The 16,614-nt window shown below is 41.4% G+C and overlaps 2 protein-coding genes across 3 annotated transcripts; both read left to right on the forward strand.

Annotated features, from left to right (window-relative positions):
* Window positions 1-661: 661 nt before the first annotated feature.
* On the forward strand, window positions 662-3,660 carry LOC120699730 (COPII coat assembly protein SEC16-like). Of its 2 annotated transcripts, none has more exons than XM_039983784.1 (9): window positions 662-1,107; window positions 1,246-1,288; window positions 1,392-1,478; window positions 1,607-1,672; window positions 1,795-1,866; window positions 1,990-2,061; window positions 2,177-2,287; window positions 2,398-2,469; window positions 2,570-3,660. In XM_039983784.1, exons 1-9 carry the CDS (start codon window positions 845-847, stop codon window positions 3,158-3,160), a joined length of 1,377 nt encoding a protein of 458 aa, XP_039839718.1. In that variant the 5' UTR covers window positions 662-844; the 3' UTR covers window positions 3,161-3,660. The 2 variants fall into 2 exon arrangements, with proteins under 2 accessions (XP_039839718.1, XP_039839717.1); XM_039983783.1 differs by having other exon boundaries at window positions 671-1,107; window positions 1,945-2,061.
* A 1,847-nt stretch (window positions 3,661-5,507) lies between these two features.
* Window positions 5,508-8,739, forward strand: LOC120699731 (splicing regulatory glutamine/lysine-rich protein 1-like). Its single transcript, XM_039983785.1, has 6 exons — window positions 5,508-5,948; window positions 7,531-7,609; window positions 7,712-7,774; window positions 8,039-8,083; window positions 8,161-8,223; window positions 8,301-8,739. Exons 1-6 carry the CDS (start codon window positions 5,692-5,694, stop codon window positions 8,391-8,393), a joined length of 600 nt encoding a protein of 199 aa, XP_039839719.1. The 5' UTR covers window positions 5,508-5,691; the 3' UTR covers window positions 8,394-8,739.
* The last annotated feature ends 7,875 nt before the right edge of the window (window positions 8,740-16,614 follow it).

The raw sequence follows: 16,614 nt of genomic DNA on the forward strand, positions 1-16,614 counted from the left end.
GTTTATTGCTTCGATGCAAGTCCCAAAAAAGAAAAGAAAGACCAAATTCAACAAGGCTTATTTCTTCCGTGGCAATGTGGCATCATTTGTTTTTTTTTTTTGAAAATACTCAATGTGGCATCATCTGTCATCATCATCATCATATATACGATTGCCGGCAAAATACAAGTCTCCTAGGATGGTTCAAAAAAAGACATGAATGGCGGGCACACAAAGATGCGTACTCCCTCCATATAGGAAATATATGATGTTTAGAACAGCGGTACGGTCTTCAAAGCATAACTTTGACCGCTTATTTTTATAAAAATATTTGTTAAAAAGTGATATATGTATATTTTTTATAAAAAATGTTTCTTAAGACAAATCTATTCATATAATTTTCACTTTTTCAAACTCAATAACTTAAAAGTTATTTTATATTTCTAATGTTTAACTTAAATCTTGTCCAAAACGTCATCTAAATTCTATATGGAGGGAGTACTCGTGAAAAAAAATGTGTTTCCTCTCATGTTTTTTCATTTCCTTTTTGTTTTCGACAGTGCAACGGGAGTTTCCAGTTCGTTGTTGATCCGAGAGTTGTGGGTCAGCGCGGCGACTCTGCCGCCTGCGATCGACCGACGAGTGGCCATGCGACCCGACCGGCCCTTCTCCCACCCACCCTAAAACCTCGACACCTCCTCTTCCTCTCTCCTCTCTCCTCTCTCTAGAACGACGCGAGCAAGAACACACGTACGAGAAGCCCGACCGGCACACCAACCACCACCAGCGGAGTAATTGGGGGGAGGAGGGGAAAGATCGTCATCGAAGCCGCGTGCGCTTTAATTCCCGGCCGCACGCCCTCATCATGGAAGGTGGTGGCAGCGGCGGCGTTCTTGGCGCCGCCCGAGAACCGCGGGAGGAGGAGAAGGGAGCCGCCGCCGCCGCTGAGAGGAAGGGCGGCCCCGTCGCCGGCATGAAGTTCCATGTGTCCGCGCGGGCGCCGCACGGCGTCGCGGCGCTGCTGCTCATCGGCGGCACCGCCGTCGTCGGGGCCGCCGTCCTCGCGTGGCGCCGCTCACGCCGCGGCAACAAGGCCGCCGAGCGCCAGCGCGACCGGCAGCCAGCGTCGTACGTCTCCCATCTCCGCCTTGAATGAAATTCGTGACCTTTTGCGGATTATTATAATAAAGATTGAATCAGGTGATCTGTTGTTTCGTCGACGTTGGAGCTGAAAAGATTGTTTTTTTTTGGGTGGATTCTTTGCAGGAGAGCTGAGGTTTCGGATGGCGGAGTTGTCGAGGATGGGAAGGTGAGGAGAGTCATCTCGATCGCGTTCATTGATGGGAACCGGTGTTCCTGGGTTCTTTCCTTTTCAGGTGAAATCTTACACGCAAAATCGGTTCTAATCATAGGTTCAGGGTGGCGCATTGGTGCAGAAGCTTGATCAGTCCAATGAGAACTTGAGCGCAGAAAAAAAGGAGATCGGATCCGGCATATTGGTTAGTCCTTGTGATCTGTATGCATAATTTTACGGGGAAGACTTGTTGACCGGGGTATGCATGTGTTTTGCGTTGGTGTAGACTTGCAGTGATCTCATCTCTGCAAAATCTCTGAACTCTGGTTTCAGGATGGCAAGGCGACAGAGGAAAGCCATCAGATTCACAAGGACAACGAGATCGTTGCGGGTCAATTGGTTTGTTTCTCTGTGCATACGTTTGGATTGACTTGCATCAAGTCACTATGCATCATGAATGTAATTTGCATGTACTATAACAATTTATCTGGCTTAATTTGGTGCAAAAAATTGGGTTTCAGGTTAGCGAACCTGAAGAGACAATTGATCAGAATTCAGGCAAGAATCCTGTCGAGGTCAACATGGATGATACGGTTAGTATTTGTTTGCTCTGTTCAGTTGTAAGAACTGAAGTCTTTGTGCAATATATGGAGTGATTGTCGTAGTCGTAGCCTTGTAGGTGCCCTCTGTTCATTTCTTCTGAACTCGAGTTTCAGGACAAAGAACAAGCTGAAAAAATTGACCAGAATTCAAGCACAAACCATGTTGAGATCACCACGGATGATATGGTTAGTCTTTGTTTGCTATGCACAATTATGAATACTGAAACTATTTTTGCTATATATGCAGTGAATTGTTTCAAGTGCCCTTTTTTTAATAAATTTTCCTTCTTTTGAATTTTAGTGTCAGGAAAAGGAACATGTTGAAAAAATTGATCACGTTGAAGGAATTGATCAGAATTCGAGCAGGGACCCTGTTGAGATTGTCATGCAGGAGGTCATCACTTTTTGTTTGGTAAGTGCATTTCTGAATCCTTTCTGCTGTAGTGCCTGTATGGTCATTCTCTAGAAGCCTCAATGCTGCCTTCTTTTTTTTTTGCTTATCCATCTAAATTGTGGCTACAGATCCCTGGAAATGTGGAGAAGGTTGATGAGGATTCAAGCAAGAACAATATCGAGAAAGAGATAGCCCAAAAAGTATGGGTTTCTTTCTTCCTTCGATCAAAATTTTGGAATGTGCATGTATGATCATCATCCTTATTTCCTCTGCTTGTTTCTTCTGAACTGTGATTTTTAGGATGATAAAGATGTGAAGGCTTCTGATCAAAGCAAACTCAGTATCAGTGGTCCGGGAATCATCTTCAGTAAAAATAATGATGAAAGTGATGGTGTCCAAGAGGCCGTCCAAGAGGCCGAATCAATGGAGAACACACCGACAGCACAGCTGATGATGCAGCAAGACCAACTCTTAGATGACATGGTTACAGATACCGTTACAGAAACAGAAGAAGCAATTGAGGGTGAAGGAACAATCACAGACCGAACAGAGCTCGAACAAGACGAAAAGAAAGCTCTGGCAGGACTTACTGAACTTGTCAGCTCACCGGCAGTGTCATCTCTTGTTAAGCCAGCAGAGAAGAAAGGGCCCGAGTTTCCAGGATTCAATGAAAGAGGCATGAAGATAGTACAAGATTATACCAATGGTGAGCTAAGGAAGCACGATATGATCAGCAAAGGAGAAGTGCAGGGAGGAGCCATCGCGACCATGGATCGCAGGAGCCCTGCTCTGGCCATTCTTGCTCTTATATTCGCAATGACCATCGGAATAACAATCATCGTGTGCATATATGCCCCTACCCGAGCAAAAAAACTCCAGATGGATCTGTAGTAAATTTCCAAGGGTCCAATGAAGTTCTAGCGGCAATCAATACAAAATGCTGAGGTTGCAAAGTTTCACTAGGCTTTCAAGGACTCAGGTGCAAACATAGGTGGCAAAATGAGAGCTGGAACTTAGAAGATGGGAAAAAAAATGAAATGTGGAAGAATTCAGATGGACATTGTGCAGAGTGATCTGTCTATACTGAAATAGTTAAGGAATCTAGCAAAAAGCGTAACCAAGGAGGTCAGAAGAATCGGATCCTCCATGAGTGCTTGTTTTCTTAGTAATTATTTTGTAGGGTACATTAGTGCTAAAAACATTTGTCACAGTGCCCCAGTCGCACTATGTTCGAGTTGTGCTTCGTTTTATTTGACCGTTCCTCCAGCTCGTCAGTCTTTGGTTCATTACCTCTGTACTCCTAATAATAATGCTGTCCAGAAAGCGTTATTTTCACTAGGCATCTATTATTTCAATGGCTCACATGATGGCTCAATATGGGAATACCAGTAGTCCAGTACATTGCACAGAAAGCATTCCCCTGATGACACCTAGATTTGAATATTTATGCATGGTTGGATTAGATAGGTGTTTTTTTTTCATTTTGGAACTATTTTTTTTCTTTTACATGGTAGACTTGTTTGAACACTTATGTTGGTTAGTGTTTATGCAATTAAATGATCTTATGTTCCCCGCAGAAAATCTAATGTAAACAGTTCTTTATATTTTTCTAAATATATTGCATAACAAAGCAAGGGATGCATCCTTGGGATATTTGAATTTTGTTAAGGTTGTGTTTAGTTCACGAAAATGTTTGAGTTCTGGTACTGTATCACATTTCGTTGTTATTTGACAATTAATGTCCAATCATGGACTAATTAAGCTTTAAGATTCATCTCGTATGAAACCGTTATATTGTGTAATTAGTTATTTTTTTAAATACATTTAATGCTCCAATGCATGTGTCCAAAAATTCGATATGGCGGGTATTGTAGAATTTTTTTTTGAGAACTAAACATGGCCGAAATCTGCTACGAAGCACGACAACGTTCGACTACCCTTTCTCTCAGTTCACTGATTTTTACCAACTTGTTCGTCAACCAGCTGGCTCACTTCACAAATTTTTATTTTATATTATCAAGAAGATGCTGAGTAATCTTATCCGTACGAATTAAAAAGGTCCTGTGAATTTTCTTTTTTTTAGAAAGATATCAGAAAGGTGTCTCATATCTAATTCACATCAAGATATTGGTATTACAAAGGAAGAACAACTCGACACAAAATGATATAGAGAAAATAAAATTGCATTGAAGAGTTCTGCTAAGGGGGGACTACGTGCTACAAAGATGTGAAACCACACGGGTGAGAATCCAGGCCCACATTCAGTCAGCCAGACATCGTCCCCGGCCTCCCTTTTCTTTCGAAAAAAGTCCTATTTACCTCTTTGAACTATAGGTTGAGTTTACATTTTCACCTTGAACTCGAAAACCGGGTATGTTGCCTCCTCGAACTTGCAAAACTGGAAATAAGGTCTCTGTGAGTGGTTTTCTTAGTGGTTTTCCTTTTTTTTTCTTTTATGTTTATTTTGGATGAATCTTTAGAAAATCATAGTAAATTATAAAAAAATATAAAATAGAAAATTAAATTTTGTTGGACTCCACAAAAGTAGATCTATGCAGATAACATATTATAAGATATAACTTAGTAAAAACTGTATTTTTAATTTTAAATATATAATTTTTTGTAATTAATTCATATCTAAATCTTCCTTTGTCAAATTATGGTGAAAATTTTATGGTGAGCTAATAATTATATTATTAAGCTTCAGTAAAAATTTCATGGTCATTGGATCATTTATTCTTGACAAACTGAAGAGTCTGGTATAGCTTGAAATTAAACTCTTGAATCTATAACTCAGGCATACATGATCCAATGAGTATCAAATTTTTACTACATCTCAATAATTTAATTATTATAGCACCATAAAAATTTCACCATAATTGTACCACACAAAATATAGATATGAGTTAATAATAGAAAACTATATATATAATTAAAAATAATTTTTTTACTAAGTTATGTCATATCATATGTTTACTGTATAGAACTACTAATGTAGAGTCCAATAAAATTTGATTTTCTATTTTATGATTTTTTACTATTTACTATAATTTTTTCAAAAATTTATCCAAAATAAATATAAAAGAAAAATAAGAAAACTACTAAGAAATCCAGCCAGGGAGGTCATATGTCCGGTTTCACGAGCTCAGAGAGATAAAATACCCGGTTTTCGAGTTTAATTTGGAAATGCAAACTCGACTTATATAATTTAGAGAGGTAAATAGGACTTTCTCCTTTTCTTTCACGCGGAAACTCGGCCCGGCCCGGCCCAGAAACGGCAACGAAGCGCTCGTGGAGGTAGGCCCAGCGTCCGGTCCGACCCCGAACCGAACCGAGGCAGATCGAGCCGCTTCCCTGTCTCACCTCGTCGCGTCAATCCCAATCCCCACGAGCGCCGCCGCCGCCGCCGTTGGGAGCCAGCCATGGTGCGGTCCCCGGCCTCCTCGTCCTCGTCCTACACCGACAGCTCGGGCTCCTCGTCGGACTCCAGCTCCTCCTCCTCCTCGGGGAGCGGCGGCCGCCGCCGCCGCCGCCGCCACCGCAGCAGCCGCCGGAAGGAGGGCGCGTCCTCCTCGTCCTCGTCCGCGCTGAAGGCGCGCAAGGACCGGAGGTCCCGCCACAAGCGCCGCCGGAGGGAGCCGGACCGGCGCCGGGCCCCGTCCGACGACGATAGCTACAGGTGATCCGATCCCCCCCTCCCTCTCCCCTCGCGGGGTTTCTGGACCAAGGCCCAAGGGTTGTCTCGTGATCGGATCTGGAAAGTAGGGTTCGTGATCCGGAGGCGGGAACGAAGGGAAGCGGCCGGCGATTAGGATTCGTGTTGGATTCTGCGTGTGCTGGGATTGATGGAACGAGGGTTTGGACTAGGCCGCCACGCTGCTTTGGATGGTATCGTACCAGATGCTAGGGTGGATGATATGTTGGGCAAGAGCCAGCTCTTAATGTGTGCAGGAGCGCATTTGAAATACTTTTGATACTGCAGCTGAGATGCTCTGTGTAGTCTAATGATTGTTTCATGATATTATGTTGATGGAGTCGATTTAGGGGATACTGATTAGGAGCGACTACGATAGTTTGGTGAACATATCCATTAACCAGTCACCAATTAATATCATGTTTTGCCTGAGCTTCCTGAACGAGCTACTGTTATAGCTGTTTTGTTGTTTTAGAATTCACTGAAGAAACTTGGGTTTTTTTGATTGGTGCCACTGCAATTTTCGAAGTTCTGAGATATGCCATTACAATTCACGTATTTTGAATCGTGCCATTACAATTTTTCTCTTCTTTGAACCGTGCCATTTTATACGTCTTTGATGTTCTTGGACCCCACTCGCAGACCCGTGTATTTTTGTATGGTCCAAAATACCCCTGCTACTTCTCTCCCTTCCCTCACTGACGTGTGGGGCCCACACGTCAGCTTCTCCTTCAACCTCACCTCCTCCGCGTTGCTCTGCAGACTCGCCACCGCCGCTGCCTCGCCTGGCCTTGCGCTGGCACGCCGCTGCCGCCACCCTCCCTCCGCCCACGCCGCCGCGGATCCTTGCTCCGCCCGCACCCCGCGCGAGCTAGGAGTCGGGCCGCCGGTCTTCCGCCCGCGCTCGCCTCGCAGCTGCCCTCGCTGCGCCACCCTTCCTCCGCCCGCGCGCTCTCACCTCGCAGCTGGCCTCACCGCACCACCCTTCCTCCGCCGCGCGCGCTCGCCTCGCAACTGGCGTCGCCTCCAGCAGGCGCGAGGGGTGGGCGCGGTGGCGGCGTGCCCGCGCGAGGGCCAGGCGAGGCAGCAGCAGCGGCGAGCCCGCGCGAGGGCAAGGCAAGGCCGGCGGCGGCGGGGGAGGAGCTCGCCCGGTGGGGGAGCAGGCCGACGGCGGCGGCGTGGGGGGCGGAGGTGAGCAGCGCGGTGGAGGTGAGGTTGAAGGAGAAGCTGATGTGTGGGCCCCACACGTCAGTGAGGGAAGGGAGAGAAGTAGTAGGGGTATTTTGGACCATACGAAAATACACGGGTCTGCGAGTGGGTCCAAGAGCATCAAAGACGTATAAAATGGCACGGTTCAAAGAAGAGAAGAACTGTAATGGCACGGTTCAAAATATGTGAATTGTAATGGCATATCTCAGAACTTCGAAAATTGCAGTGGCACCAATAAAAAAAACCAAGAAACTTATCCTCTGTCTGCAAACATATACGCATCTTGTGTGTGCAAACATATGTTTCTGTGAGGCTCTCCCTGGTATTGCCATATTGAAGAACCCCTTCCTCATTGCAGCAGCACAAGCTCTTTTGGCAGCGACCGTGAGGTGTCTGGCAGATCTCGGAAGCATAAGAAGAGCAGCAGATCAAGAAAGGTACTAGTCTGACAATTTGTGCTTGATATGTTTTCTTTTAGGTTTTCATATGCAGGCATCTAATATTTCTTTGGCCTCTCTTTGTATTTCCTTGTGTGACAGTCTAGGGAGAGGGAGCGAAGCAAAGATAGGCATCATAAACGAGACAAGAGTAAACACAAAGAGGTAAATTTCCTTTTTATTCAGAAACTAATTTTCCTTTTACAATGGTTTTGCATGATATAACTAACATCTTGGTGAGAGGTATATTTTTTTTTTCAATTCATACTTCCACACAAGAGGTCCTTATATTTCTTTGTACCTGTTTCTGGGTTGGCTCTTTGACATTGGAGCTGGGGTTCGTGAACGGGTGACAACATGGTGGATTGTCTTGCCGGTTGGTTATTGGTTGGTTGTTTCTGTTCTCTTCAATGCGGGAGCTCTATACAGAAGAAAGAGAGCGAGGGTGGTGATGGTCCTGTCCAGCTTTCCAAGGTATGTGGTACTTCAATTTGCATTCTTCCATGTGTTGTAGTTATCACTTTTAAAATACCTTTTATTTCTTGGATCAGTTTCTTGGACGTGATAAAGAAAAGGAAGAAGGGGCCCAAAGGAGTGCAATCTCTGGTAAAAAGGTGAGGAAAAGAATAAAATGAAGGTGCTGCTTCTCTTATGAAAGAATTCTTGCATTTGACCTACTTCATTTGTGTAGATAATGATGAAGCTTGAGAAGACCAAGGAAGATAAGGCAGCAGAGAGCAAACGCAATGAACTGTTGAAGTTCCTGAATGCCAGCTATGATTAGCAGTTTGTTAGAAGTGGTGATGTGGAAGTACAGAATGCCCTTCCCCCATCTTCCGGCTCGTGCTTTTGGTGATACTCATAAGTGTTTTCTGTTTGGGTTTGTTTCTTGTTCATCACTTGGCCACCAAGGTTTTGTTGGTGCTTACAGTAACTAGTGACTGAATGGTGATCAACTGTAACTGTTCGAGGTTTGGGGTTTTTATATTTCTGGAATTCCGTGTTATCACTTAGAATTTCCAGTTTTAGTTTTTTGACGTTTCGGTGGCTTTTTTCATTTTGAGGTCATACTGTTTCCATTGTGGTGGCAGCTTATTATAGCTGACAATGAGGCTTCGGTGGTTTTTTTTTCATTTTGAGGTCATACTGTTTGCGATTCGTGAATTTGTTTGCTCATTTAGTCTGCCTTGCATATACAACCATTTTGACTGGAGCGCATGAACGCTGACTGGAGTGATAGGATGACCTTGCACTGGATGGAGTTACCTGGCTATGGGTTCATCACCTTCCATAGTGTTAAACATAAGCCTTTCAGGCTGAGAGTTTGTTCTTTGAACACGGATATTTTTTTTTCTTTTTGCATAACCCATACCCTTTTTGCAAACTGAATATGAAGAGTCGTATCAAAGGGATGGAGTATTTTATGTGGATGGTAGTCATGTTTTTTCGTAACTTTCAGTATAGAAGTTAGCATATAAGTTGCTGAGTAGGTGAATCTGGACAAACCCACAGTGATGCATTAGGGTTTTTCACAGCCTAAAATGCATCCCATAGTTAATGCCTAGAATGCCCAGCAGTGGAAAGTAGGTGGAGTGTATGTGATCTCGACCTTAAAAGTATGAAATGAATTTCACAAGGATCACAAACAATTTGACAACACTCAATGCAAAAAACAAATAGCATATGTAAAAGGTTTTTCAAAGATGTAAACATGTGGTTCTGGTAGGAATTTAATATCATTGAGGAGCTAAGCTATGTTTATTTTTGCAAGACAAAATTTTCATGTATTTTTGCAGTAAGAGATAGAGTTTCTTTATCATACCACATTTTTTGATGGAGACCTTACTTGCCGGCTTCCTTTTATGTGCTATGCTAATAGCTTCTTTATCAATTTGGCAATGATCAATGTAATGGACTTGCCTTGTAGTCTCATAACTTGAGGTCGTGATCGTGATGCAGATAATCTTTGACTGTGCAATGATTTTGCAATAAGGACAACGCATAACGTGTCAGCCATGAAGTAACCGATGCTTGAAAAATCGGTCAGCAGAATCTTCGCAATCTTCTCTTTTACATTTTTATGCTAGAGATAATACACGGTATCGGCTATAACTTGCATCCTAGTGAAAAAGCCAATTTCTTGAATTGTTACCAATTTGAAATAGGCCATCTTTAGGATTTCACCTTCTCCGATTTCACCTGATATGCATCTCAATCCTAGACCATGCCAGACTTGAGGATCGGCTGTGGCAATGTTGAAGGATGAGTTAGCATGCACCACTTCCACAGAGTCCTCGATCACTGATGCATGGTAGATGAAATGCAACAGTTGGTTTGAATCCAATATCTGCCAAGGAGTGTGTTGTATGAACCTTTTCCGTTGATGTCGAAGAATGTAGTTGACAATGTTTTGCTTCCAATCGCCACGCAAATGGCCCTCTGGGATGGAGAAAGGCACCTTCAAAATGTTTTGCACTATGAAACGTTGCAGATTGGTACAGTTTTGCAAGGGAAGTTGAACGTTCGGCAGACCGTTGACCTTCTGACCAGTCTTAACTAAAGTACTCGGATCTTATTAGTGGATAATCCAAAGTACTCAGCATAAAGTTCATTAGAAAGTGGACTTGATAATCTTTCTAAAATATCGTCATTTACCTTTATAGGTTTTGGGAATCAAAAGTTATGACTGCTTCTTTCAGACTGTTCTGCAGGACTGGTCGGGGTCGAGAGTGGTCCTTCTTTGTAGTCTTATCCTTTTGTATTCTTGTCATCCTCCTTGGTGAACCTGAATAACAATAATGTGCACAACTTAGGCAGTATATAATTCTCATTGATATCAAAATGAATTTTGTAAAGTAGCGCGTTGACCTCTTGTTGTAGTTTCTTAGCTCGGCTACGCATAATTGGTCCTTCCTTCACTTGCTTATGTGTAACTTGAGTAACTATTGGCATGTCCTCATCAGTTAAATTATGAGAAAACTTCCAGAGTTAGATATTTTATAGAAAGTATATAGAAGATGGACACATGGCAAAACTATATGAGCCAAAGTCCTATAAATAGATGTGCTCCTCTCCCCTCTTGCCATACTATGGCATAAGAGGTCTAAAGTAGAAAATTGTAAGGTTGTCATGTAAAGTAGTAATGTTATGGTAGAGTTGCTACATAAAAAGTGTAAGAGTCTTGTGCTGTACTAAGTTATGGTAAATAAAGATTTGCGTCCCTAAATAGAGTTGGTCTCCCATGCATACTGGTGGCTAGGTGAAGATTTTCTTGGTATAGAGTGGATATAGGGTCCGGGAAAGAAATGATATCACTCTACTTTAGTACCACTTTTTGGAAGTCGGTGTCATATTAGAGGCACCGATTTCTCGACAAATACTAAATTAGCAATAAATGGAGACCAACTATATAGTTTAGCTGGCTAAATAACTCTTAATTTAGCGGCTATAGATCGATATAGCATGCTATTATTGGATTTAGCATCCACCGGCGCCTGGTGGACGTCATGGTAAACGCGTTCCCAGCAGACTTTGCCTTGGTGTTGAGCAGCATAGTCTAATCGGCGGGGTGGCACGTGACTATTCAAGCAGTGACTTTTCAAGCAGACACCTACCTTGGATTATCTATGATGCAGGCGTGTACGACCCGCAGCTGTAAGGGCCCGATCAAGCCAAGCAAGTGCTCCGGCACATAAGGAACGACTACGGGCACGGCTTGGAGAAAGCAATAAGCCACCCGTTTATGCTGTTCATCGAGCTGTTCGAGAGCAACGATGACATTGCATCTGATATGACGATGTATATATCCCGTGTTCCCATGGTACGGTGTTGCACTCTTTGGACGGAGAGCGCGATGGACACCGTGGACCAACTGCAGGCAGTCGGCATAAACTACCTCTTCGTGTACATCATCCTAGGCCCACATGCCCGCCGCCGCAACTAAAAATAGGAAACGGATAGCAGATATCCGAATTATCCGATATATGTATCTGCTTTAACATCAATATGGATATCCATATCTATATTCGAATTCAACTTGGTAGTAAAGTGGATACATCCGAATCAGGTTTTTATTGATTTTCTCTATCCGATTCCCCACTTGTATTCGACAATATCCTACACTGTCCGTGTTCGTTTTCATTTAAAAACTATCTAAAAAATTATATTCATTTCTCATAACCCATATTATTTAATTTTAATAATAAAGATATAAAAAGATTAAATTTACTTTTAAATATTCTTGTTTTATCTTGAAATTACTTTTATATTTTCTATTTATATATAGTAAACATTATTTATATATTTATTGCAATATATTTTTATGTATTTATTTATTAACATATTTAATGATAAATAAACTATTTTTAACTAGCTATCTTTATTATAAAGCTATACTTTTAGTCTGTACATGTATAATAATTTTGTAATCTAAAACTACCAATAAAAAAATAGTTAAATGTTATCTTGTATATCAAGTAAATATCCGAATTAGAATTCAAATCCGAGGTATCCATTTTGCATTCGTATCCGAGAATATCCGAATCTGTATCCGTATTCAATTTAAAATGTGACAAAAGGTGTTATCCGATTCCGATTCCGATTCCATGCATATCCAATCCGTTTTCATCCTTAGCCGCAACTACTCCCTCCACTTCCTCCTGCTGGTCAGAGCATATAAGGGCAGTCCCAATGGACAGTTTGTATGTTCAGTTTCCAAGAGAAAAATATTACAATTCATGATTCTTAAATACTAGTATTTTCCCATTCCATGATTTCTATAGCAGTTTCTACATAATAAGTTACTTAAATACACCAAAAGAAGATATGGATCAGCGGTGCATGCATGTAACATAGTGGCCGCCCTTCCTTTTTTTTGGAGGTCGTCGGGGGAGAAATTTACCCTGACCACACATGCTTATCCCTTCCTTTTCTTCTTTGTCTTGTTCTTCTTTCTCGACCTCCTTCTCTCCTCTGTCCAACGTGCCTCTGCCACAGCCATAGTGCATCCTTGCTGCAAGCCATACGGAGGTTGATTTGAGCTTCCCTCTACTTTTTGGTTGAAATCGAGACCCAAATTGAAGCCTCAAATCGAGATCCATTCAAGCAGCCTTATAAAAAAAGAAAGAAAACAAGAAGCATGCAGGCCTCATGGAGCAAGAGCAGGATGAACCCACCTTGGGTCTCGATTTGCTTGCACCGGAGGTTGAGTTGAGGCTTTCTGCTGTCTAGTATTTTTTCTTTCACCATTTGTGCTCGATTTGGTCTCGATTTGCTTTCTATTTTCTTTCCTAGCACCATTGGGCAAGGGATGCGGATGGAGAGGACCAGGGCATGGTGAAATACAACTCCTCCTCCGGTGCCTGCTAGTGCTGCTCCTCACCGGCACAGTCAAAGCAAAGCAAAGCAAGCGACAGCTTTCTTGGTAACTCCCAATGATCACGGCAAAGCAAGAGGCTGCTTTCTTGGTCGAAGATTGGGGAAGGACCGGCACATTGCAGATTGGAGATGGACCGGCGCGGAGCGACATACTCTAGCCTGGAGCGAGAGTGGAAGGAGGCAAGAGACCCAATAGTGCGGGGAATAAGCGGCCGGTCGCGCGGGAAGGAGGCTGCTACACGTGGGGGAGGGGGGAGGGGGAGAAGGAGATGGGCGACACGAGAAGCAGGCAGTCGCGGCGACGCGGTTCCGCCGAGTAGAAATTGTTTCTTTGTTTTCCCTCTCTCTCTCTTTTCATTAAAACTTGTGTCACATCATCAAAAATGCTGAGCTGTCAAGACAATTGGTATGGATAGAAACCACAATAAATTCCCCATTGGGACTACCCTAATGTACCGCGCTGCTGCCTATTACTAACAACTGCTGCTACTACTAATCTGCTGCTGTGTAGTACTAGCTTGTATTAGCTTTAGCCTAGCTATATCTGATGTACTTCCTCCATTTCAAATTATACGTACTTTGACTTTTTTGACACCAAGTTTGACCACTCATCTTATTTAAAAATTTGTGCAAAATATCACTTCTTTTGCTGCGGTATGCTTTATCAATACAAGTTCTTGAAGAATGACTTAAATTTGACTATATTGGTACAAATGTTTTGAATCAGACAAGTGATCAAATTTGAGGTTAAAAAAGTCAAACGACCTATAATTTGGAACACATGTGTTGTACCAGCACGGTGCGGTTATTGCCAACACTAATCTGCATGTGTTTGGATGGATGTATGTTTTATCCGTGATGGATGGATTAATAGTACTAATCTAATTCGTTGTTGATTGGTTCAATTAAGGTTAAACACATACATGACTTAATTACTTCATTGTACTCTACTGCTGGCTTTCTTGGAAGATACTGCTGTTGTACTATCTCGTGCCCGGCCCGCCCATGGCTAGCAAGGAAATTAAAACTGCACATGTGCTCCGATCCACCACCTGGTTTTTTATGTTGGGCTGCAAATCTTGCTCACATATTAATTCGATCCAGTCAGGTCAGGCCAGGCCAGGCCAAGCCGGTGGCCCATGATTAGATGCGTTGTCACTACTCCTCAGGGTCAATAAGATGTTTTCTACAAGGGTAGTTGCAAGGAAATTGAGAGATCACCTAAGGGTTCCATTCTACGGATTGATAGATTTGAACACACATGGTTTTCTGATCTTATGTGCGTTTAAGTATCGAACTTTTGACAATCTAAATCCCTCTATTCATGATCTAAGATGGATATGTGTATTTCCACATGATGCTGCTAACATTGTATCAAGACCTTTGAGTCAAAGAGAAAATAAGATTTTACAAAACGTGAGAAATGCTGACTTTGGGAAACATTTGAATCGAACAATGGTAGATCCGATGATGATCTTTAGATATAAAGTGGACATTGATGTTGTTTTACAGAATCAAACTATTGGAGAGTACTTGAATGGTAAAATCCCACAAATGGAGGAGACTTGAGGTATGTGTATATATATCCTATTATTTATGTTCAAAAGTACCATTTCTCATGCCACTTTTTACTGAATTTTGTGCTTCTATAATAGGCCATTCTAGAAGGAGATATTTTAGGAGTCAAATAGATATTTTATGAAAGGATATTATATGGCAAGAGATATTTCAAGAGTTAAGAGTGTTGCAGATAGACTCGGATGTATTATTCTTTGTTTCGGTGTATTAGGAGGTTTCCAAGGTACAGGAGGTTTTAGACATTTTAGGAGTTAAGAGAATTTTACAAAAGGATATCACTTGGCAAGAGATATTTTAGGAGTTAGGAGTGTTGTAGATAGAATGGGATGTAATATTCTTTCTTTCGATGTATTAGGAGGTTTTCGAGGTGTATTAGGAGGTTTTTGATTCTTGTACAACGCAAAGTCGCGGTCCTGTATAAATACAAGGGCCATGGCCGATTGATTTTTTCTGAACACAATTGATACTTAAAGATAACCTTTTTCATCTATGTTTATTATTTCTTTCAGGAACTTAGTTTGTAGCTTTTCCTAGCCCTAGCGGCCCTAGGGTTTGCTTGATCTTTGTTTTGCGCTGAAGTAGGTCACCTCTCCTCCACAAAGCGTGGAATCTCTGTTATGTTGCTCGTAACGCAATTGTTCGTCGTCAAGAAAGTACGACAGTTATCGTGATGTCGTACAAGTCAACTTTGTGCGGCAACACTTCTGACTATGAAGCTTGATTGTCTTCAGTCAGCGCGCCATCGCCTTCCTCGTCAATAGCAGGGTAGCGGTTCACGACACAGTAGCGGTGCCGCGGCTATGCATCACATATGCTACAAATGTGTGATCAAAGGATGGGGGTTGGTTTGTGGGCTGATTGATTAATTTATTTGGCCCAATTGCTCAGGCCGGTGCGGCCTCTTTGCTGCATGACCACATGCAAATTGATTTGAGTGGACACTTTGCATACACACGCAAAGTTGTCACACCTAAACTTTCTTTTTTATTCATTTTATTTTGTACACAAAAGTTGTGCAGGCACGCTGCATGCACATACATACAAACGGACGCGCCTTTCTTTTTGTCTGTCTCTTTGTCTTTTTTTTTCTTTTGTACTATTTACTTTTTATCCATTTTTACTGATTATTTGCAATGCTCTAGTAGATATTTCTTTTTCATTTCATTTTCTATGTTGTTTATTTTCATTTGTTTTAATATTTTCACCCATATTCTCTATTTTGCTTTTTCTGTAGACTAGGTCAATGAATGCTATAAATATAGCGATACCTTATAGTGAAATAATAAACAAAAGAAGGAACTGACAAATATCAGATTGGGAAAAAGGAAAACATTGTTTATTTAGTTAATGTTTCTTACCTTTTTTATTTAGTTTTCTTTGACAGGGTCCATTGATAGACTTCATTCTCCTTTTCTTTTATTTTCTTTTAAACTCTCATAACTTTCTTCTTCTTTTTCCTATATTCATTTTGTCCTTTTTCATGACCATGTAGATATTTTTATTTTTTTCTATTATAATTTTATTTTCTTCTAAATTTAAATTTTCTTTTCCCTTATAATTCAAAATATAGAGTATGGTTATTATCCAAAAATATAATTGGGTGTGAATAATATGAATGGATTATGGTTATTATCCAAAATATAATTTCTAATTTTCATTTTGTCCTTTTCATATATGAATAGAGTATGGTTATTATCCAAAATATAATTTCTAATTTTCATTTTGTCCTTTTCATATATGAATTGAGTATGGTTATTATCCAAAATATAATTTCTAATTTTATCTAAAAACTTTCCTTATTTTTAATACTTTGATTTAATTGGGTGTGAATACGTTTTGATCACTCTTATAGAATAATTATACATAGCTCGTGTGATTAAAAACTCTTTCTCCTGAAGCATATGCTCTACGTATGTAAGCCGTGGCGAAAAATGTTGTCCGATTTGTTTTCCATACCGACTCATTTGGTACGCATATATGCTTATAATTCTTCATGTAAAATTATTTGTCCATGTGCAACTAACTTGTTCATAATGCCAAATTATTTGTAC

This window comes from Panicum virgatum, chromosome 3K (genome assembly GCF_016808335.1).
Source record: "Panicum virgatum strain AP13 chromosome 3K, P.virgatum_v5, whole genome shotgun sequence".
Classification (NCBI taxonomy): Eukaryota; Viridiplantae; Streptophyta; class Magnoliopsida; order Poales; family Poaceae; genus Panicum; species Panicum virgatum.